General features: G+C 45.0%; 1 protein-coding gene across 2 annotated transcripts in view; it reads right to left on the bottom strand.

Moving 5' to 3' along the window:
* Positions 1-262: 262 nt before the first annotated feature.
* Positions 263-24,833, bottom strand: part of GREB1 (growth regulating estrogen receptor binding 1) — a 275,504-nt gene continuing 250,933 nt past the window's right edge. For both annotated transcript variants that reach the window (XM_063915401.1, XM_063915399.1), the window contains 9 exons: positions 20,800-20,942; positions 19,927-20,088; positions 19,479-19,683; positions 13,713-13,887; positions 12,926-13,144; positions 5,013-5,148; positions 4,090-4,290; positions 3,643-3,781; positions 263-2,051 (listed from right to left, as the gene is read on the bottom strand). In XM_063915401.1, the coding sequence (XP_063771471.1) occupies positions 1,888-2,051; positions 3,643-3,781; positions 4,090-4,290; positions 5,013-5,148; positions 12,926-13,144; positions 13,713-13,887; positions 19,479-19,683; positions 19,927-20,088; positions 20,800-20,942 (1,544 nt within the window). In that variant the 3' untranslated portion in view covers positions 263-1,887. The remainder of the gene's footprint in view (positions 2,052-3,642; positions 3,782-4,089; positions 4,291-5,012; positions 5,149-12,925; positions 13,145-13,712; positions 13,888-19,478; positions 19,684-19,926; positions 20,089-20,799; positions 20,943-24,833) is intronic.

Below are 24,833 nucleotides of genomic sequence, written 5' to 3' on the forward strand. Positions count from 1 at the left end.
TTAGGCCCCATGTTGTAATACTCATGTGTGCGCAACCTCTCTCTGCCTGGTCTCCTTGTCCCCTGAATGATGGGGATGCATAGCAGCCGTCTAGAATCAAATATGGAGGAATGAAATATGCCGCTCCTTACCCCATATTTGCCTTCATACAAAGACCAGATGTACTAAGCCTTGAAAAGTGACGAGAGATAAAGTACCAACCAATCAGCTCCTACCTGCCATGTTACTGGCTGGGTTTGAAAAATGACAGGAGCTGGTTAGTTGGTATTTTATCACTCTCCACTTAATCACTTTTCAAGGCTTAGTACATCTGGCCCTTAGAGCTTAAAGTGTAGAACACTTGAAATGAAAGTAGAACATGATGTTACTTATAGGGTATTCTCTGTGTTTATTATTACCCATGGGCCCAACAAAGAAGTCTTGGGTCAAATAAAATGATGATCTGTACATAATACTTATTTTATTTAAAAAAAACGAAAACATTGTACATATTAATTTAGACAAACAATACTGCACATAGCACATACACTACTTACAAAAAATGTCATTTAAGATTAACATGCAAACTTAAAATATACCAAGTCGTTTTCTAACTAGCAGAAACGCCCCCATTCATTAGCGCGCACTGCCCGCCTTCTCGGATATTCCACCTGTGATTGGGGGCTCCGAAAGCTGATGCTGAATGTCGTCTGGGGATTTGTATTTCATATTATAGGTCTGGTTCTGAGATCACACAATCGGCACGCAATGCCGATGTTCAGGTAGGTGAGCGATTATTTGCTTCTGCACATGCGCAAAAATTTCGGAAAACCCCCATGGTGCATGCATTGCACAGAGTGTACACACAAAAGCGCTGTTGCGATCAAGACCGACGTTCTCAGAAATGTGGCTGAAAAGTGATGGGTGTTCCTGTGCAGCCACTGGGAAGTGTGCTCAAAAATGGTCCATTCATTGGGCGTACTATAGGAGTGTCATGACGGGTCAATGCAAACAGCTGCGTTCCCAGACGAACCATTGATGGTACACCATTAAATAGTTTAATAACATTGATGGTTCCCTCTGGTTTCTCCATCGATGGTAATAATCGAAAGGGTGCACACCTACGGCCATCCTTACCTAGGAATACTTCATTGAATTTAAATTTATCTTTGCAAATTGTGTTGACAAGCAAAATTCCAATTCAGTGAGCAAGCCTTAGAAATTTATATTCTCGAAAAACAGGTCGGTAATAGAAAAATTAGTTGTCAAATTTTCAGAGCTGTAAAGTTTTCTTTCAGAATTATGAATATATTTAAAGTATTGATAATAATGAACTTTCTTGATGCCAGTCACCACCATTATCAGAATGTGATGATCTCATTACAAACCAACTACATAATGGATAAGCCTGTGGCACTCAATGGGTGGGAATTGTTCTATAGCATCTCATTCTGCTCCTCATGGGCGGGACTACCTGTAGCACCTCCCTCATGGTACCTCTTAACAATCTTCAAACCATTTTTTGTAACAATGTCATACATCCTCTTTAAAATTAAAATACTCTAATCATACAGTAGATATTAACACAATACAAATTAAACACAAGCTGGAATTGCAACAACGTTTTCAGAAAAATAAAGATACAAAAGCCCCTGATCCTCAGTGCTTGGAAATATATACAAATACATTTAAATACAAATAAGACTAAGAATAAAAGTCACATGGATTTGTGTCCACTCTAAAACATTTACCACGTCCGGTATTGTGGCTTGTTGGCGTTAGCAATACAACCCAGTTTTTTTCCAGTGAAAAATAAAAATAGTAGTTTTCTCTACGTGTAAAATACAGGTAAGGGTGAATGCTGGGTAAGGTTCATGTGACGAGCTGTCCATGGTACAGACCACTGCTTTATATATGGCGCCCAGTCAAAATGAACAAGGGTTTGTCCTCCTTAGCGTTGGCTGTTTGGAACTCATCCCGTAGACGGAACTGCCACTCGTCCTCCAATTCTAATCTAACTACTGTCTGGCGGAGCGAATTGCGGTCCTGGCACACAACACACAGGGTGGCACCTGAACAAGTAAATAAGATGGTCATTATACACTTATAACATGCTCAAGTTTCAAATGATGACCAGTTGTCTAAGGGCTACACACTACAACAATATCGTACATGATGCGCATGATTTTGATACATCGGATCGATATATCGTTAGTAAAAGTGCAAATTGTGTACCTCTCACTAACGATAACGATCCGATGCATAGTCCCGCGGGTCGTTTGTCGTGACTACAGATCTTTCATGCTGCAGGGAAGATTTGGAACGCGGGTGTGGTATAATAGACAGTGTCAAGTTAGACAGTCAACAGATAGACACCACATGTTAAAAGGTCGACAGGGTGAAAAGGTAGACATGAAAATGGTTGACATAAAAAAGGTAGACACCTTTTTTTTTGCATTTTGGGGGTTTGTGTGGATAGTTTTGTCATCTGGGACCCCTAATTGTAGAAAGGCATCCCCTTGCAGGGCTAGCTTCGCTCACCACGCTTCAGGCTCGGTGGCTCGCCACAAGGTTTATAATCAACTCTATGCCGACATGGATAGAGAAGATATAAAAAAGTCTAAAAACATGTCAAATAAAAAAAAACCAATGTCCACCTTTTTTTATGTTGATAATTTTCATGTTGACCTTTTGACCCTGTCGACCTAATGTCTGTCTAACATATGGTATCTATCTATTGACTGTCTAACTAGACACTGTCTATCTATCAAACGGATACCTGGAACGCAAACAGCTATTTTTTACATATCGTTTGTGGTTTTTCACATCTGATGTATCCAATACATCGTCCGATCAGCATTCGATCAGTCGCTGATTAGTCTTTTCCAGTGTGTGGGTACCTTAAGGGCCACACAGTCGGACTCAAATCTTAAGTATTAAAATTGTATTCTTAGTTGTCTCACACAATGATGCAGTTTTTCCATTTTTATGTATTTTGTGAGACTTTGGGGCGGAGAGAGGGTGGACACACCCACATGTCACTGGCCATACCCACACAGCCCTGCTTATAGCTCCTCCCCTTCCCCGTATAGGCCCTTGGGGGCCCATGTGGCTGCTAAACTGGCCCTGCTGTGATGTATCACAATAGCACAAGCTGCTGCAGAGAACCCAAACAGTGTGCAAATTGTGATCAATACCAGGTACCAGCAAAAGACATGTGAATGCACACAAATGGCAAAAACAAATTAAAATAGAATAGAATCAAAAGCACATTCATAACAGCCTGCAGAATCCCTCTAATTCTCAGGCCAGATTAATGGCCCACAATATTCCATGCTGAGTGTCTGTCTTAATTTTCTTATCATAAGCCATTTCTAATCACTCCATATTACAATACACACCCCAAATCCTGCCGGCTAAATCCTTCTGACTGTGAACAAGATAATTATACTCTGCAAGCGATTTGATCTCCTGGCATGTTGTAAGTCACTGAGGACACCTCCATCACAAAAGCAATTATATGCTTTTCTTTAATGAACAAAGGAATGTCACATCATAAATGCTGATGGTGGCTTATGTTATTTAATGACTGCGTGGCATCAAGGGACAGTGGTGCCCTGATTAGTCACAATGGAGGATTAGCGCAGTCACTGTCTAACTTACCTTTTAGAAACTGGAACTTTTTCAAGAAACTCGCAACAACGAAGGAGTCGCTTAGGTGCAGCAGGAGCCCGCTGAACGTCACCCCCGCACAGTTGACATTAACAGAGTGAGGACGTGAGCTTACATAGCAGACCGTCATCTGAAACACAGAAATGTAAATGAGGCAGCCATCCTGTGCGCTGAACACGCAGCCTTTCACATTACTAGGAGCAAGTGGTGTCACTGAGGTACAAAGGCAGCCATCTTGTGTGCTGAACCAATGTCCAGCCTAACAATTCATGAGTTCCTAGCACCATCGCTGATGTATGAGGTAAAAAACGCCTCATGGCTCAGTGTCGGTACTAGGAATGAGTGAATTGATAGGTTGCAGTCTCATAAAAAAATGTCTCCCTCACATATAGGTTTGAAAATCATAATTGTTGGAAATTATTTGCATTTTCTGTGTACCTGAGGTCCCAGGTTCAGGTAACAATTGACAATGAGCACCGGGTGGCTGGTATTATTCACTGACAGAGGAAAGAATCGCTGGCTGTGAGACTGGAGGAACTTCTCCAGTAGTAGCTGAGCGGGAGCAGCCAGGATGGTGTGCTTGCTATCCGGAGCACAGATGTAGTGTGCCGGCGAAACAGACATTGACGAATCAAGAGCCTGGAGGGCAAACATAGAAAGCAAATGTTACAGTATAAGCAAGAAATTCATTATAATCCAACCCAGTTAAACCAACATCCAGTCCTACATATATATATAGGACATCTGATACTGAATTACTGGCACACATGACAAACGACAAAACCGTATAACTCAGGGCAGGCCATGTGGCACTCCAGCTGCTGTGGCACTACACATCCCAGCATTTCCTGCCACAGTTTTGCTGCTAGGTTATGCTAAAACTGTGATAGGGCATGATACGGGTTAGAAGCCGGGTTTCTGTACTTACCCTCATAGGTGACGACCTGGGTTATTCCCGGATCGTCACCCTTCACACTGGACCCGGGTCTTCCAGTGTCTTCCAGTGACCCGGGTCTTGTGCTTACAGTGGGCGCTTGGGATGATGTAGTCTCTAAGCGCTACTGTCCCCCACTAATGAATTTATTTTAGACATGACCCGGGTCATCAATACCCGAATCATTCCTTTCACACATATGATGGGGCACTGACCCGGGATGCAAATTCCAGGAACAACCCGATTCAAGGGGCGCGGACCCTGTCAACCCGGGTCATTCCTTTCAGACATAAGCTGGACCCAGGTCGATGCACGTCTGAAAGTGGTATGATTTACAGGGATCGTAATCGGCAAGATTCTCACGTATCCCATGAGACCTTGTCACCCATTGTCAGACATGAAGATTAAAGGCGTAAACTGTTCTCACCTTTGGCTTAATGTGCAGAGATCGGTGTCCTCCCAGCGCAATTTGCTTCTTCATGACACTGAAACGATTGAACTGACATATGAGCAGCCCCGAACTGTTCACTCTCAGATTAAAGTCCACGTCATCACAGGTGAACCTGGAAGAGGGAGGAGAGAGCGGGATTTGTCAGTCTCTAGGATATATTACACACTGACACTCTACAAGGCAATGACGGACTCTGAGAGTCACCCTGATCTCGGTATCATACTGTATCTGTGGCTGAAAGTGTTATATCAGTAATACCTTAAAATACAATCTATTAGGAACTAGAGATGAGCGCCTGAAATTTTTCGGGTTTTGTGTTTTGGTTTTGGGTTCGGTTCCGCGGCCGTGTTTTGGGTTCGAACGCGTTTTGGCAAAACCTCACCGAATTTTTTTTGTCGGATTCGGGTGTGTTTTGGATTCGGGTGTTTTTTTCAAAAAACACTAAAAAACAGCTTAAATCATAGAATTTGGGGGTCATTTTGATCCCAAAGTATTATTAACCTCAAAAACCATAATTTACACTCATTTTCAGTCTATTCTGAATACCTCACACCTCACAATATTATTTTTAGTCCTAAAATTTGCACCGAGGTCGCTGTGTGAGTAAGATAAGCGACCCTAGTGGCCGACACAAACACCGGGCCCATCTAGGAGTGGCACTGCAGTGTCACGCAGGATGTCCCTTCCAAAAAACCCTCCCCAAACAGCACATGACGCAAAGAAAAAAAGAGGCGCAATGAGGTAGCTGTGTGAGTAAGATTAGCGACCCTAGTGGCCGACACAAACACCGGGCCCATCTAGGAGTGGCACTGCAGTGTCACGCAGGATGGCCCTTCCAAAAAACCCTCCCCAAACAGCACATGACGCAAAGAAAAAAAGAGGCGCAATGAGGTAGCTGTGTGAGTAAGATTAGCGACCCTAGTGGCCGACACAAACACCGGGCCCATCTAGGAGTGGCACTGCAGTGTCACGCAGGATGTCCCTTCCAAAAAACCCTCCCCAAACAGCACATGACGCAAAGAAAAAAAGAGGCGCAATGAGGTAGCTGTGTGAGTAAGATTAGCGACCCTAGTGGCCGACACAAACACCGGGCCCATCTAGGAGTGGCACTGCAGTGTCACGCAGGATGTCCCTTCCAAAAAACCCTCCCCAAACAGCACATGACGCAAAGAAAAAAAGAGGCGCAATGAGGTAGCTGACTGTGTGAGTAAGATTAGCGACCCTAGTGGCCGACACAAACACCGGGCCCATCTAGGAGTGGCACTGCAGTGTCACGCAGGATGTCCCTTCCAAAAAACCCTCCCCAATCAGCACATGATGCAAAGAAAAAGAAAAGAAAAAAGAGGTGCAAGATGGAATTGTCCTTGGGCCCTCCCACCCACCCTTATGTTGTATAAACAAAACAGGACATGCACACTTTAACCAACCCATCATTTCAGTGACAGGGTCTGCCACACGACTGTGACTGATATGACGGGTTGGTTTGGACCCCCCCAAAAAAAGAAGCAATTAATCTCTCCTTGCACAAACTGGCTCTACAGAGGCAAGATGTCCACCTCATCTTCACCCTCCGATATATCACCGTGTACATCCCCCTCCTCACAGATTATCAATTCGTCCCCACTGGAATCCACCATCTCAGCTCCCTGTGTACTTTGTGGAGGCAATTGCTGCTGGTCAATGTCTCCGCGGAGGAATTGATTATAATTCATTTTAATGAACATCATCTTCTCCACATTTTCTGGATGTAACCTCGTACGCCGATTGCTGACAAGGTGAGCGGCGGCACTAAACACTCTTTCGGAGTACACACTTGTGGGAGGGCAACTTAGGTAGAATAAAGCCAGTTTGTGCAAGGGCCTCCAAATTGCCTCTTTTTCCTGCCAGTATAAGTACGGACTGTGTGACGTGCCTACTTGGATGCGGTCACTCATATAATCCTCCACCATTCTATCAATGTTGAGAGAATCATATGCAGTGACAGTAGACGACATGTCCGTAATCGTTGTCAGGTCCTTCAGTCCGGACCAGATGTCAGCATCAGCAGTCGCTCCAGACTGCCCTGCATCACCGCCAGCGGGTGGGCTCGGAATTCTGAGCCTTTTCCTCGCACCCCCAGTTGCGGGAGAATGTGAAGGAGGAGATGTTGACAGGTCGCGTTCCGCTTGACTTGACAATTTTGTCACCAGCAGGTCTTTCAACCCCAGCAGACTTGTGTCTGCCGGAAAGAGAGATCCAAGGTAGGCTTTAAATCTAGGATCGAGCACGGTGGCCAAAATGTAGTGCTCTGATTTCAACAGATTGACCACCCGTGAATCCTTGTTAAGCGAATTAAGGGCTGCATCCACAAGTCCCACATGCCTAGCGGAATCGCTCCCTTTTAGCTCCTTCTTCAATGCCTCCAGCTTCTTCTGCAAAAGCCTGATGAGGGGAATGACCTGACTCAGGCTGGCAGTGTCTGAACTGACTTCACGTGTGGCAAGTTCAAAGGGCATCAGAACCTTGCACAACGTTGAAATCATTCTCCACTGCACTTGAGACAGGTGCATTCCACCTCCTATATCGTGCTCAATTGTATAGGCTTGAATGGCCTTTTGCTGCTCCTCCAACCTCTGAAGCATATAGAGGGTTGAATTCCACCTCGTTACCACTTCTTGCTTCAGATGATGGCAGGGCAGGTTCAGTAGTTTTTGGTGGTGCTCCAGTCTTCTGTACGTGGTGCCTGTACGCCGAAAGTGTCCCGCAATTCTTCTGGCCACCGACAGCATCTCTTGCACGCCCCTGTCGTTTTTTAAAAAATTCTGCACCACCAAATTCAAGGTATGTGCAAAACATGGGACGTGCTGGAATTTGCCCATATTTAATGCACACACAATATTGCTGGCGTTGTCCGATGCCACAAATCCACAGGAGAGTCCAATTGGGGTAAGCCATTCCGCGATGATCTTCCTCAGTTGCCGTAAGAGGTTTTCAGCTGTGTGCGTATTCTGGAAAGCGGTGATACAAAGCGTAGCCTGCCTAGGAAAGAGTTGGCGTTTGCGAGATGCTGCTACTGGTGCCGCCGCTGCTGTTCTTGCGGCGGGAGTCCATACATCTACCCAGTGGGCTGTCACAGTCATATAGTCCTGACCCTGCCCTGCTCCACTTGTCCACATGTCCGTGGTTAAGTGGACATTGGGTACAACTGCATTTTTTAGGACACTGGTGAGTCTTTTTCTGACGTCCGTGTACATTCTCGGTATCGCCTGCCTAGAGAAGTGGAACCTAGATGGTATTTGGTAACGGGGGCACACTGCCTCAATAAATTGTCTAGTTCCCTGTGAACTAACGGCGGATACCGGACGCACGTCTAACACCAACATAGTTGTCAAGGCCTCAGTTATCCGCTTTGCAGTAGGATGACTGCTGTGATATTTCATCTTCCTCGCAAAGGACTGTTGAACAGTCAATTGCTTACTGGAAGTAGTACAAGTGGGCTTACGACTTCCCCTCTGGGATGACCATCGACTCCCAGCGGCAACAACAGCAGCGCCAGCAGCAGTAGGCGTTACACGCAAGGATGCATCGGAGGAATCCCAGGCAGGAGAGGACTCGTCAGAATTGCCAGTGACATGGCCTGCAGGACTATTGGCATTCCTGGGGAAGGAGGAAATTGACACTGAGGGAGTTGGTGGGGTGGTTTGCGTGAGCTTGGTTACAAGAGGAAGGGATTTACTGGTCAGTGGACTGCTTCCGCTGTCACCCAAAGTTTTTGAACTTGTCACTGACTTATTATGAATGCGCTGCAGGTGACGTATAAGGGAGGATGTTCCGAGGTGGTTAACGTCCTTACCCCTACTTATTACAGCTTGACAAAGGGAACACACGGCTTGACACCTGTTGTCCGCATTTCTGGTGAAATACCTCCACACCGAAGAGCTGATTTTTTTGGTATTTTCACCTGGCATGTCAACGGCCATATTCCTCCCACGGACAACAGGTGTCTCCCCGGGTGCCTGACTTAAACAAACCACCTCACCATCAGAATCCTCCTGGTCAATTTCCTCCCCAGCGCCAGCAACACCCATATCCTCCTCATCCTGGTGTACTTCAACACTGACATCTTCAATCTGACTATCAGGAACTGGACTGCGGGTGCTCCTTCCAGCACTTGCAGGGGGCGTGCAAATGGTGGAAGGCGCATGCTCTTCACGTCCAGTGTTGGGAAGGTCAGGCATCGCAACCGACACAATTGGACTCTCCTTGTGGATTTGGGATTTCGAAGAATGCACAGTTCTTTGCTGTGCTGCTTTTGCCAGCTTGAGTCTTTTCATTTTTCTAGCGAGAGGCTGAGTGCTTCCATCCTCATGTGAAGCTGAACCACTAGCCATGAACATAGGCCAGGGCCTCAGCCGTTCCTTGCCACTCCGTGTGGTAAATGGCATATTGGCAAGTTTACGCTTCTCCTCCGACAATTTTATTTTAGGTTTTGGAGTCCTTTTTTTTCTGATATTTGGTGTTTTGGATTTGACATGCTCTGTACTATGACATTGGGCATCGGCCTTGGCAGACGACGTTGCTGGCATTTCATCGTCTCGGCCATGACTAGTGGCAGCAGCTTCAGCACGAGGTGGAAGTGGATCTTGATCTTTCCCTAATTTTGGAACCTCAACATTTTTGTTCTCCATATTTTAATAGGCACAACTAAAAGGCACCTCAGGTAAACAATGGAGATGGATACTAGTATACAATTATGGACTGCCTGCCGACTGCAGACACAGAGGTAGCCACAGCCGTGAACTACCGTACTGTACTGTGTCTGCAGCTAATATAGACTGGTTGATAAAGAGAAGATGTCTATGTAACTATGTATGTATAAAGAAGACTGAAAAAAATCCACGGTTAGGTGGTATACAATTATGGACGGACTGCCTGCCGAGTGCAGACACAGAGGTAGCCACAGCCGTGAACTACCGTACTGTACTGTGTCTGCAGCTAATATAGACTGGTTGATAAAGAGAAGATGTCTATGTAACTATGTATGTATAAAGAAGAATGAAAAAAACCCACGGTTAGGTGGTATACAATTATGGACGGACTGCCTGCCGAGTGCAGACACAGAGGTAGCCACAGCCGTGAACTACCGTACTGTACTGTGTCTGCAGCTAATATAGACTGGTTGATAAAGAGAAGATGTCTATGTAACTATGTATGTATAAAGAAGAATGAAAAAAATCCACGGTTAGGTGGTATTACAATTATGGACGGACTGCCTGCCGAGTGCAGAGACACAGAGGTAGCCACAGCCGTGAACTACCGTACTGTGTCTGCTGCGACTGGATGATAAATGATATAAAAAATATATATATATCACTACTGCAGCCGGACAGGTATATATTATATATTATATAATGACGGACCTGCTGGACACTGTCTGTCAGCAGAATGAGTTTTATTTTTATAGAATAAAAAAAAAAAAAACACACAAGTGAAGTCACACGACGAGTGTTTAACTTTTTCAGGCAATCACAATATAAGTATACTACTAACTATACTGGTGGTCAGTGTGGTCAGGTCACTGGTCAGTCACACTGGCAGTGGCACTCCTGCAGCAAAAGTGTGCACTGTTTAATTTTAATATAATATGTACTCCTGGCTCCTGCTATAACCTATAACTGGCACTGCAGTAGTGCTCCCCAGTCTCCCCCACAATTATAAGCTGTGTGAGCTGAGCAGTCAGACAGATATATAATATATATAGATGATGCAGCACACTGGCCTGAGCCTGAGCAGTGCACACAGATATGGTATGTGACTGACTGAGTCACTGTGTGTATCGCTTTTTTCAGGCAGAGAACGGATATATTAAATAAACTGCACTGTGTGTCTGGTGGTCACTCACTATATAATATATTATGTACTCCTGGCTCCTGCTATAACCTATAACTGGCACTGCAGTAGTGCTCCCCAGTCTCCCCCACAATTATAAGCTGTGTGAGCTGAGCAGTCAGACAGATATATAATATATATAGATGATGCAGCACACTGGCCTGAGCCTGAGCAGTGCACACAGATATGGTATGTGACTGACTGAGTCACTGTGTGTATCGCTTTTTTCAGGCAGAGAACGGATATATTAAATAAACTGCACTGTGTGTCTGGTGGTCACTCACTATATAATATATTATGTACTCCTGGCTCCTGCTATAACCTATAACTGGCACTGCAGTAGTGCTCCCCAGTCTCCCCCACAATTATAAGCTGTGTGAGCTGAGCAGTCAGACAGATATATATAATATTATATATAGATAATAGATGATGCAGCACACTGGCCTGAGCCTGAGCAGTGCACACAGATATGGTATGTGACTGAGTCACTGTGTGCTGTGTATCGCTTTTTTCAGGCAGAGAACGGATTATAAAGTAAACTGCACTGTCCTCACTAGTAAACTCTCTCCACTCAGTCTCTACACTTCTACAGTAACAGTACTCCTCCTAGTCAGCTCCAGTAAATCTCTCTCAGTCTCTTATAATCTAAATGGAGAGGACGCCAGCCACGTCCTCTCCCTATGAATCTCAATGCACGTGTGAAAATAGCGGCGACGCGCGGCTCCTTATATAGAATCCGAGTCTCGCGATAGAATCCGAGCCTCGCGAGAATCCGACAGCGTCATGATGACGTTCGGGCGCGCTCGGGTTAACCGAGCAAGGCGGGAAGATCCGAGTCGCTCGGACCCGTGAAAAAAAACATGAAGTTCTGGCGGGTTCGGATTCAGAGAAACCGAACCCGCTCATCTCTATTAGGAACATCCTATTTGGAGTCTCAAGACAATGGAGCACTGAAATCGTAGGCTCCAGGAAAATGGCACCATGTCCGGCCTTTAGTGAGGTAGATGTTTTAGGCAGCAAGTTTGAGAGGAAGGGAAGTTTATTTTGATTTAAAACTTTCAATTATTCTTATTCACCTTCTTGGTAGGTCTAAATATTCTTAATAAATACAAAAATTTCTCTCGAGATGCGGTCAATTTACCTACAATCATAATCCCGACAGTCAAAATACCGACAACCACTGCCCGACGGTCAAAATCCCGACATGGTCAAAATACTGACATTTAAAATACTGACAAGGTCAAACTACCGACATTTACAAATGTCGACAGGTCAAAAAGTCGATATGAGTTTTTCATGAGTTTTTCATTGAAACCGACTTGTTCATACTTTACCATCCCAATATAATAGTGTGCCTATGGTGTCCATGTCGACCTATGTCCACATACACACACACATAAAACAATGAAAAACTTGTGTCGGCTGTTTGACCTGTCGACATTTTAAATAACGGTATTTTGACCTTGATGATATTTAATGTCGTTATTTTGACCTTGTCAGGATTTTGATTGTAGGTATTTCATACTAAACCCTTTCTCTCTTAAAGTGCACAATTATGGTAGAGTCTATAAGCAATAAAAGGGCAAAATTTTAGTCACTGCACCAGAACATATAGGACCTGACTGCTTGGGGTCCCAGCTGGTACAGGACCTTACTGCTGGGGCATATGGGTATACTGCTGCCGTGATTTTAGAGCACAAGCTCTGAAGACCCCAGAAACACATGGATACTATAAAATGCTTCTCCAATACTTTCAGCGCTTCGACCTTAAGGGTTCTAGTAAACAGCAGAATCCAGTCTACGAAGAGTCAACACTTCAGACTCCAGAGAGTGCTGTTGTCATGGATACAGAATAACTACGTAAAAACGGGGACCTGCATTACACTGAGGGAAGTCAAAGTTAACCCTGTCACTCCCAGAGGGGAATAAACCATATATTGCAAGTAAAAGTTCATCACTCATTTACCCGAGACTCATCCATTTATAGATAAACGCGTGGCGTGTTTAAGCAGCCAACCCACCTGTTCTGGTTATACTGTACATCCTGCGTGAGGTCCACATTAAGGAGGATAAAGTCGTGCAGATGGCAGCGAGAGAAAGGGTCACTCATGTCTCTGCTTTTGGTTTTACTCGTCCATTTACGCATCCCGAGCAGGGCATATTGAGCAATGTCCTGGGTGGCCTCCATGTGCTGCAGAATGTACTTTAAAGACACATTTCTCTCAGTCCACAAGCATTCCCTGGGGGACAAGGCATCAGATAATGTCACAAAAATGAAAATGAAAAGATAAAATGACATTGGGCTCGTTTTCTTCATTTCATGAATAAGGGCAGATGTACTAAGCCATGAAGAGAGATAAAGTAGAGAGATAACATTCCAACCAGTCAGATCCTGTCATTTCACAAGCTACGGGGCAGATTTATCAATGAACGATATTCTTGTAATCACTCATCCCGAATGATAAATGGTGCGCCAGCCAATCAGCTCGCAACTGTCATTTTTCAAACACATGACAGGAGCTGATTGGGTGGAGCACCACTTATCATACGCAACGAGTAATAACAAGAATATCACTAGTTTATTTGAACACGAAGATTAGACTAAAAATAGGAAATGAATTATACATTTAGAATTAATTCACTTTCACTTTTTGTTTTTATTGCACGGAATGAATGGCCTTATTACTGGATTGCACCGGGATATATACATAGCATCGAGAACATGGCAACAGTCCTCTAATAAGCCAGCACAGACATAGCACTGCGCGGACTGGCACGTCAGTGGTGATTAGCAGGGCTCAGATGTACCTCTGGTGGCCGCCTGTCACACTGACTTCCACAGTGTTCCACATCACACAGGAGTCATCAGCAATGACTACGAAAGGCCAGACGTCTTGGGGCCGGACCCCCAACTCAGCTTGTCTGTTCCGCTCCAGCTCCAGGTTGTGATAAGAGAGCTCCTTAATTAGGAAATGAGCAGCTCCTGGGAACAGCAGCAAAGGAGGGAAAGTACATTATTTGTCTGCAATCAATATCTCTACAGGAATGTCTTTTATAGTTGGTTAAATGAAGACTCCAGGTAAAGGTTACCCTTCATTGCTGATACAGTAACTCAGCTGTGTACACAGAGTAACACAGGGGCAGATGTATTAAGCCTGGAGAAGTGATAAACCAGTGATAAGTGGAAGGTGATAACGCACCAGCCAATTAGCTCCTAACTGTAAATGTACATATTGGAGCTGATTGGCTGGTGCGTTATCACCTTGTACTTATCACTGCTTTATCACTTCTCCAGGGTTCATACATCTGTCCCATACTCTAAGAAACTTCTTCCATCACTGGAAGACTAGGACAGACAGTGACTTGCACACCGGGCTGTCACTGCCACTAGGTAAGCCTAAGATGCCAATGTAGGGGGTGAATAAATCATGGGCTGCGTCTTACTACCACTGCAGTGCCCCTTCACTATGTGCAGGACACTGGCATGGAGGGGCAGCACTATGGGGCAGATGTATTAAGCCTGTAACAGTGATAAAACAGTGATAAAGAAGTGATAAGTGGAAGGTGATTACGCACCAGCCAATCATACGGGTTTGAAAAATGACTGTTGGAGATGCGTTATCACCTTCAACTTATCACTGTTTTATCACTTCTCCAGGCTTAATACATCTGCCCCTCTGTACGGCTGCTGCTCCTGCATATTGTTAATGGTCTGGAAGTGAGGCACTGGGCTATGAAGTTACAACCTGGTGCTTCATGCCTCATGCACTGGGGAATAACATGCTGCTTCCCCCCATTCCACACACATGGTAAGAGCTGTGGCACGGTCAGCCCCTACATTTGTGATGGCACTTAAAAGGGCAGGGTTACGCATGACAAAAATGGGGTTGCGGCCAAGGAGATGAAAGGATGGGGCGTCCCTGGGATGCACCATTCATACTTGTACAAGGACAAAATGGAGAACATTTGTAAAAGCTAATGCACAGTAAAATCTGTGTTTCTCATAGCAAGCTATTACGTGTTAGCTTTCATTTTCTAAACTGCACTATAAGAATGTTAGCTAGAATCCTACTGGTTGTTGTGTGTAACAACAGTTTTCCTGTGTAGTAGTGTTTTGTAAATGACCCTATAGAACTAAAATGTGTAGCTGGCCCTAGTGCCCCTATATAGCAGACAACACTTGATGTTTGTCATGATGCAATTAGCACCATTGTGTTTTGCCCCGCCCAGCTGAATGGTGGCCCGTCAGGCACACTTTTCCTGCTTCTCTCTAGGAACAAGGTCTGGAAAGTAGGCAAGTTGCATTGGGTGCTGGTAACGAATTTTCAGCAACACTAAGGATTGTTTTAATAATGTGCTTATTATGAAGACGATACAGTAGGATATTTCCCTTTGTGATCATTTTCATATAGACGTCAAGTACTGTGGTAAGTATTGTAAACCACAGCTACACATACAGTAGGTGAGGCTGCCCCTGCACCTCTTTATCTCATCAGAGTTCCCCACCACACGAATCTCCCTCCGCCTTCGTCAGCTGTTTAGTCCTCTTGCCCTGTAAACTTAGGCATCGGAAAACTAGGCGCATCTGGATGAATCAAAAGCACATGCTTCCAAAGCTGCAGAACGGACGTTTTGACCATCAATTTGACCTCCAAAAGTGCTTTACTGTAGACTGATCTTTTATGCTTCATAACACTTTGCTGCAAACAGTGATGACATTGACATATAACAATCATTTATAAAAAAACAGATTCAAAACTGAAAAAAAAGCTGCTGCCAAAACCCTTTGCATTGGAGGCTGCGTCCTCTTTTGCCTTCCCTGTTTGTAGCCGGCCCATGTGCTATAAATATCGTCCTTCTAACTAATCTTCAGACAACAGACACAATTTAGAGCTCCTAAATCACCAATGGGTACGGGCAGGGCACAGTAAAAACGGTTGGGTATATAATTCCGACAGAAGACGGACAGCGTAATCCTGATGGACAGAATTCTGATGCATCCCGGTAACTATTTTAAGCCTACCCATACTACCAACCATAACCCCCACTCCTCTCGCAGCCTAACCCTGACTCTTACCCCCCCCCCCCCCCCCCCCCCAAATCTAATCCTAACCTCCCCCAACCCATAGCCTATCCTTACCTTCCCCCTAGTGCCTTACACTACTTACTGGCGGGATCTGTCAGAATTCTGTCCCTCGGGATCCCGCTGTCAGTCTTCTGACTGTCTGGATCCTAACTGTCTGGATTTTACCCGCACCCCTTTTTCAGACCTCTAACTATCCCACTGTTTAAGCAATCTGTATGCAATCACATTACATTACAAACACTAGTAAAATGCAAGGGGACACAAAACATTAATTAGAATTCACACAAAAAAAAATATTTTCCTACAATTAGTCAAATATTTGCAAACATAGAATAAATGCATAATGATACTAGGTTTATTTGTGTAAGAGATATGAGAAGTGTAAATGTCAGTGCGCTGGGAAATGCTGAAGGTCGCAGAGGGCGCTGATGTGTATGGGTAATGAGGGGCGTAACATTCCAATTCTGTAATGAGCACCATGTCACCGTGTCCTTGGTCCAGCCGGCTGGCAATTAGGCAATGTGATGCTTTGATCCAGGCTGCAGATATTGGGCTGTTAAATGTTTAGGGCTCAGCTAAAGCATGTATATGCTAATAAATAATGTAGGCAGATGTGCAATACTCCGGCAGGACTAATCAGCTGTTCTCTAAAAGCCATAATTAATAGGGATGGGAACACACACACACACACACACACACACACACACACACACACACACACACACACATACACACACACACACACACACAATCTCTCTCTCTCTCTCTCTCTCTCTCTCTCTCTCTCTCTCTCTCTAGAGCCAGCACATCCAAGAGTATAAAAAAAATCTCACATACAAAGTGCAAAAAGGCAGGCATTCAATTAGCTAATTTATCATAGACAGTTTACCGCAGACTAATTGATCCCCAGGGGCTATTTAATTAGCCTGAAGTGAGCCCACCTGAACGGACGCTGAAAAAAATCTCAGATAACTAAGGGCTAATGGGTGCTGCAACTCTGTTACACACAAATCCATGAACTTTTCACGTATTCTGTGTTAACGCCCGTTAACACGTTAAATTAACTGGGGTTAACAAGGGGATCTGGCGAAAAATGGGCTGAAATTGAATAGTTAATGCCTGAGGATACCACGCTTTTTCACCTGCGGTAATTTACCGCATGTAATTGAATTCCCTCCATAGGTTAAATTACCACAGGTGAAAACGGAAGGTAGCCTCGGGCTATTCTCCCGATAGCCTTGTTAATGCCCTTTAAAGTACCATGTTAATGGGTGTTCACTCACAGAATAAGTAAAAAGTTCACGGATTCAAGTGTAAACGCACCTGGCAAACTGAGGCAGGTGAAAAAGAAATCCCTGATGACTGCTGGCTTTGGGGATAATTGGATAGCCCCGGGGGATCAATTAGTCCATGGTAATCAACCATTGCTAATTGAATTCCCCCTTAGTGTTATAATTACACTTAGGGGGATATTCAATTGTTTGAAAAGCCAGTTGGTTGTCTGTCTTTTTTTTCTTCTATCTAATAGACTTGAAAAAAAAAGAAACCCAACTGACTTTTCAAACATTTGAATTCCCCCCATAAAGCTTTGCAATATTAACAGGAAAAAGCATATATAACAAATTAAGTACTTATCTGAATAGTGTTATGATAATAAAGCAGTCAGTTATCCTCCTGTCACTGATGACCAGACGGACGTTTCGGTGCTCACTTACTCAAGGTGCACAGTGAGCAGCGAAACGTCAGTGACAGGCTGCACATAATTAATCATGAATGAGAAACAGCACATACATAGGCAATACAAATTATTATATTGTACTTCAGCATATAAAGCCAGCCAGCTATAATATGGATATCAAAACAGTCCATAAATATATAGATATGAAAAACAATAAGAATGATTGCAAAAAGTAGCTACAGTATTACACTACATCGCCAATAAGTCTGAATAAATATAATAAATCATACTTTGAAGTTGATAATGATATAATGAATGAACTGCAGTTATTATATTTTCTACAGCCTTCTGGTACAAAAAATAGTATCTGTTAAATAGGCTATCCCCTTAGGAGAACACCTTCCTTAAATATGCCCCACTCACGTAACAAACAAGTGGGGTCCACTCTCCAGGAATCTCTCACCATTACCCGGATCTTATATCTGCTCCCATAACTGATCTAATCTGAGGTCTGATAACTCATCCATAGCAGTCTGAGTCAGAGTCAGGCGTGTAACTAAAACTTTGTGGGCCCCACAGTAACATTTTGTAGGGGCTCCTGCCCCATTGCTTAGAGAGACATCTATTTCTGCAGAAGATGTCTACTTTATGTCACTCTGCAGTGTCCCAGATCACACTATGCCACATTACAGTGCCCCCAGGTCACACTATGCCCCACTACAGTGCCCAAAGATCACACTATGCCTCACTACAGTGCACTTAGGACACACTATGCCACACTACAGTGCCCCAAGATCACATTATGCCACATTAAAGTTCACTTAGGACACACTATTCCACACTACTGTGCCCCAAGATTACACTATGCCACATTACAGTGCACTAAGGACACACTATGCCACACAACAGTGCCCCAAGATTACACTATGCCACATTACAGTGCACTAAGGAAACACTATGCCACACTACAGTGCCCCAAGATCACACTATGCCACATTAAAGTGTCTCAGTTCATTTTATGCCACGTTACAGTGCCCACCAGTAACTTAGATGACTGCCCATAGCTGCCAGATAGAGCTTTATTGAAGATCTATAGACAGCTATGTTCTTGCCTTGCTGCAGAGACAATGACTAAGCAACAGTGCATGCCCACTCTCAGATTCAGGTAACTGGGGGTACCAGGGCAGGTGACCTCCCAATGTGCTATACTTGAACAGTGACAGAAGATTCTAATAGGTGGCGGATGTTTAAAAGTGTGAAAACCCTTTATAGTAATTTATAAGCTGTCCACTTGTAAATTTTAAGTGACATGGCCATCGCACTTTCCTCCGGAGATCTGCGTATGCGCACTAGACTCTGGCACAGTGCTAGGGTCTCCTAGTGACCCTAAAGCTCACAGTCTACTGGGCTGCCGACTAGAGAGGAAGGGGCACAAATGCTGTGCTGCACACAGGGTCAGAGTCACTGGCTGAGACTAAGAGGAGGGATGAACAATAGGAGAGTGAACTGGGAAGAAAAAAAGGACAAAGGAGGCGATGAGTAGAGATGAGGAGGAGAGGTGATAGGCTTTGCTGAAATGGTGTGTTTGGAGTGAATATCAATGATTGAGGCCTCATACGTTGTTGCATATCGATATATGGCAGAAATGACAGAGAGAGCTGTAAGATACAACACTGTACATTTATTCAGAAGTCTAGAATATACGCTACATAAAAGTAAGAAATGCATCAGTACTGTGTGCCAGCACACAATGGCTCTGATGTAAAATCATTTTACTGATGTGATATCAGTAAGTGTAGTCTAAACTTACCTACTCCAGCACTGTTGAAAATACTAGGCAGGACCAGCATGATGTGGTTTGGCCAGTATTTTTTATAGATGGCCATCTCATACTCTTTGACAACTAAAATGTGCAAATGGCTGCTTCCGTCCATGGCGTGGTACAGATTAAACAAGCCGTGCTCGTGGCGGCCTGTCGTGGGGGTGAAGATGGGACTTTTCATGCAGTCAGTACTCTAAAAAAGAAAAAAATGACATTACGACGGGACACTCTTTAGTGACAGCCACACAATAATTCATGGACTGGATTTCAGTGACAGGAACAAATAGTCTGTTTTAAACTGTCCCAATTGCCATTGCTAATTCTCAGTGGGTGAGAACACTGCCCTTCCACTAGGGGGAGTTAGGTAGTAACATAGGTCAATATTCCTTCACAGTGTCAGCATTCAGACGGAACAAGGGACAGAACTCTCCTTTACCTTATCTGATATGAGCGGTAACCGCATGCTCTCCAGCTGGCCGCCTGGCTGGCTAAACACAAAATGATGCTCCTTGGATTTAGGTATGATGAAGTGCAGCTGGATTTCCTCCCCCAGCATAGAATAGGAGAATGCAAAAGCATGCAATGTTGACTCGTACATCTGAGGGAAAGACAATAATAGATAATGTGATTTATGAATTTCATAGAGTGATGTGTGTGACATTACAGCCATCCTTCCTTCATCAGGGGTACAAGAGCCTTTTACCACTATTGTGTGCTGCCGGGGGACCCTGCTGCTTTCACTAACTATATCTCAGTCTGCGGCTTCCTACTTGCCTCAGTAACCCTAATCACATCATGACACTGCCCCTATCACACGAAGCACTGTCTTCAAGAACATACTCCCAGAAGTGGTGAAGTCACTGCCTCCCGTCCGCTTACTGAAATACTCTGTACCAGTGTGACCATTCCGATGATCTCATTGGCTGCATTAAGAATGTTGCAGTTAGCTGATTGGACAAAAAACTACCAGATGAGCAGGATAAAGACTATATGATATAGGGCACTCAAGTCAAATGTAAAATACTTGTACAAACTAATATATGCAGCATGCTTCCAGTATTCTGGCAAAACAGGGGCTGAATTATGCTGGACCAGTATTAGTATGTATTTATGTGCCAACAATTCAAGTACCATTGTATTATTTATAATAGGTATACAGGTAACACATACTGACAGCAAACTGGTACACAGAGGCAAAGAGGACTCTGACCGCTTGTACTATAAAGGCACTTTATATAACATTATTATCATTACATAAAATCATTGTTTGCAGCACAGTAAGATGCAATATATGCATATTATAGCTTACTTGAAACCTGGGGTTGTATCCCATGTACTGGTGACACTGCTCACAGTGGTGGTAAGTGTTATAAGAGGCATATTTAGATAATCTCATCCGTGTTGTGGGGCGCCGGACATATAAGTCTTCATGTTTTCTATTTCTTGGTTTATCTGTGGAGAAAATACAGTATGAGGATATAAGTATTGACATCATCTCACCTGTCTGCCTGTATGGCCTGCAGAGACAAAGTCCACAGGCTTATTTTCATTACTCGTCTTCTAAGTGTGATATAAACATCTAGCCTGAGGAAAATCTGGAAAAGCTTTAACATTAAACATACATATGTATGCATATATATACATATATATATATATATATATATATATATATATATAGAGAAAGAGAGAGAGAGAGAGAGAGAGAGAAAGAGAAGACAAAAACCTTTTCCACGCGCTTCAGTCAGCAGCCCCTCACAGTAATCCCGTTAGCGGGAACGAGAAAACAATATGGAAATGTGAACCAGAGGGCGCTATTACTCCAAACTATTGTCCACAGAGGAGTCCATACACAAATGAAAAGACCAATGTCTGAATATTTCATATTTCATGAAGAGACTTCATTGAAACCCCAATCCGGTACTGTGATTCTTTTTAGCCACTAAATCGGTATTTCACATACATCTCCTATATAATAGCCCAGATCTGTGATTCGGTGCCTGGCCGTAACGCTGGGCGGAGTCACAGATCTGGGCGGAGTCACAGATGGAGGAGAGGTGGCTTGATCCTGCCTGCGATTCCCCGGCACGCTCCCCCTGGCTCCTGCACACGGCGGGTACTGGGGTGAGGGCTGTCACTCTCACCCGCCAGGGACCCTCCCTCACGTGGATGACGGCATGATGAGAGCCGCAGGAGCCGCCAGAGCGGATTACAGGCCAGAACCGCTGTGCGCCCCGCCACCTGCCCCTCCCCCAGGCGGGGGGCTCTGCTCAGGGAGCCAGTGGGGCGCACAACTGTCAGTGCCGGTAGGTGAGGGGGAGGCGGAGGCATCCCCGTGCGCCCAATGCTGGGGTCTCTGTCCCCCTATTTTTCTCCACACACCCACCTGCCGCCATTGCGCCTGCGCAGCACATCAGGGCAGGGCCGGATTTAGGGGGGGGCGAAGGGGACGACCGCCCCCCCCCCCCTAACAGTCGTAGCCACGCCCACTTTTGAGCAGAATAAAGCTCTCCGGGGAGACCTGAGGCAGAACGATGTGCTGCAGTTTATACCACAGCAGCACAGAGGAGCCAGGAGAGCAACGGTTACAGAGCATTTGCCCCTCACTTGCTGGGGTGTGGGTACTAGGGCTAATAAATAGTATTACCCCATAGCACAGTTACATGTACATAGAACAATCACAAAGCTCTATCTCTGTCTCACTCAAAAAGTTCAGTCAGAAATGAGAGAGGAGGAGTTAGGATTGCAGATGGGAGGAGTTGGGACTGTAGACGGAGGAGTCAAGATTAAACAGTAAACCGCCCCCCTAAAGAAAAGTCTAGATCCGTCCCTGCATCAGGGGGGAGAGGGACTGAGAGAGGAAGGGGCTGCAGCACAGACCCCATGCACCCTGCACCCAGCCACATGTAACAGGCTCCCACGTCCTATGTTGGGATGGGAGCTGGTGACATAACTGCACTCACCAGGTTACCACAATGACACATCCAAAATCACACAACAAATAAAATGTACAGGTGCAGCTCACTCCCACGTGGCTAAATGTATTGCTGGGCAAAACAGTCCCATCACACACCCGCCCCTCCCCCGTGCACAACACCCCCGCCCCTCCCCCACCTGCAGCTCTCTCGAATCCCCTCCCCCATCTAAGGCACCCCCGCACCAGCCCATCCCCCAGCCATGGCGCCTCCAGATCCCCTGCCCCAACCGCCGCACCACCGCACCCACCTCTCCACCACCCGCAGCGCCTATGGACCCCATCCCCTATCGGCGACACCCACACACCTGCCACTCCCCCACCTGCGTCAACCCCACCTCCCGACCCCCTATTCCACTCACTGCACCCCAGCACCCGCACCTTCCCCACCCGCAGCACCACCGGAACCCCTCCCCCATCCACCTCACCCCCGCCTCTCCCCCACCCGCAGCGTCTCACCATCCGCAGCCGCTACCAGTGAGTCCCTGAATCAGGGGTGATCAGCGGCACGGAGAGCCACCTCCACCTCACTGCACCCACCCCCTTTTCAAGCCCCCCCCCATGCTGAACTTACACGTACATTCTGTACATCGTGCCCTGCAGGCGCTGTTCACGCCGTCGCAAGGGGCTACGCCCCCTTCACCATCGGATGCCCTTTTGTCGCGCAATATTTAACCACTAACAAAACTAGCAATGCTGGTAATACTCCATATAATACAAATATTGAACGGCAGAAAGGCGTGCAGGGGTTAAGGGGGCGTAGCCCCTTGCGACGGTGTGAAGAGCGCCCATAGGGCGCGATACATCACCTAGTATATATATATATATATATATATACTGTACATTCTGGTTCCGGCTGTACCGGTCGGCGGCGCGTGGAGGTGAGTCCTGGTGTATATGAGATGGTTGCAGGTAATAAAACCAATGAAGATTTATACACTACTGAACGCGCAGTGAGGAGGGTGCAAAGCTGCCCTTTATGTACCTTGAAGGAATGAACACTCAGTTTCACATTAGAGTCATAATAAATATATTATTGGTACATAAACTGGTGCTAAAACCCAGGTTTTAGCACCAGTTTATGTACCGAAAATATATTTATGGTTGCAGGTGATAGCCTGGATGCTTATATGTTTATGCCATATAGTAACCAGCCCACAGTGACTATTTGTCTGGCACGAGTATTACTATAACTTGATGTACGGTTCTGTTTGCTGTTTTTAATATTAAACTTAAAAATACTTATAGTAAATGCCTAGAACATTATGGGGCTGATTCTGAGTCGGACACTGCAGCGCCTTTTGCTGCGTTGTTTGGCGCTATTACTTCTGCAACTGTATGCAAATACCATTAACCGTTCCTTCCTTGATGTGCAGCCATGCTTCTGCGTGTTCAAGGACTGAGACACCACACTGAGGGTCTATGTGAACGATTTTGCGCCTCTCTATGCAACCACTATCAGCGACACTTGTGTGACACTACCATAGCAGGCCCATCTGTCATTGCCCAGGACTACCCAATACATTTTCAAAACATTCTGAGACTGTGTCTCCCATGTGCCTCAATGGCAACTGCGACTCTGTGCATACGAAACCTGGACACAAGCGTAGTGCGACTTAGATAAACGCACAGATTTTAAAAAAATCGATCCACTGTGTCTGACATCACCACTGCGCCTGACTCACGACTGTAGCAAAAGTTTGTTAAACGCATGAAGCAAATACAGTATATAAGGAATATACAGTATGTGATCAATGTCACAGAAAACTGAAATAACACAGTAGGCGAGACCTTGGGTAATAGTGATCATAATATGATCACATTCGACAATAGTTTTCAAAAGCAGCATCCTAAGGGTTCAACTAAGACTCTTAAATTTAAAAAAACTAATTTTAATAGGCTAAAACACACACTAAAGTACATAGATTGGGAAACTTTGTTTCAGGGAAAGAATACTGCTGAAATGTGGGATGTTTTTAAACCGATGCTAGACAGATAATAAGATTTTACTCACCGGTAAATCTATTTCTCGTAGTCCGTAGTGGATGCTGGGACTCCGTAAGGACCATGGGGAATAGCGGCTCCGCAGGAGACTGGGCACAACTAAAGAAAGCTTTAGGACTACCTGGTGTGCACTGGCTCCTCCCACTATGACCCTCCTCCAGACCTCAGTTAGGATACTGTGCCCGGAAGAGCTGACACAATAAGGAAGGATTTTGAATCCCGGGTAAGACTCATACCAGCCACACCAATCACACTGTATAACTCGTGATACTATACCCAGTTAACAGTATGAAATATAACTGAGCCTCTCAACAGATGGCTCAACAATAACCCTTTAGTTAGGCAATAACTATAAACAAGTATTGCAG

This window comes from Pseudophryne corroboree, chromosome 4 (assembly GCF_028390025.1).
Source record: "Pseudophryne corroboree isolate aPseCor3 chromosome 4, aPseCor3.hap2, whole genome shotgun sequence".
Taxonomy (NCBI): Eukaryota; Metazoa; Chordata; class Amphibia; order Anura; family Myobatrachidae; genus Pseudophryne; species Pseudophryne corroboree.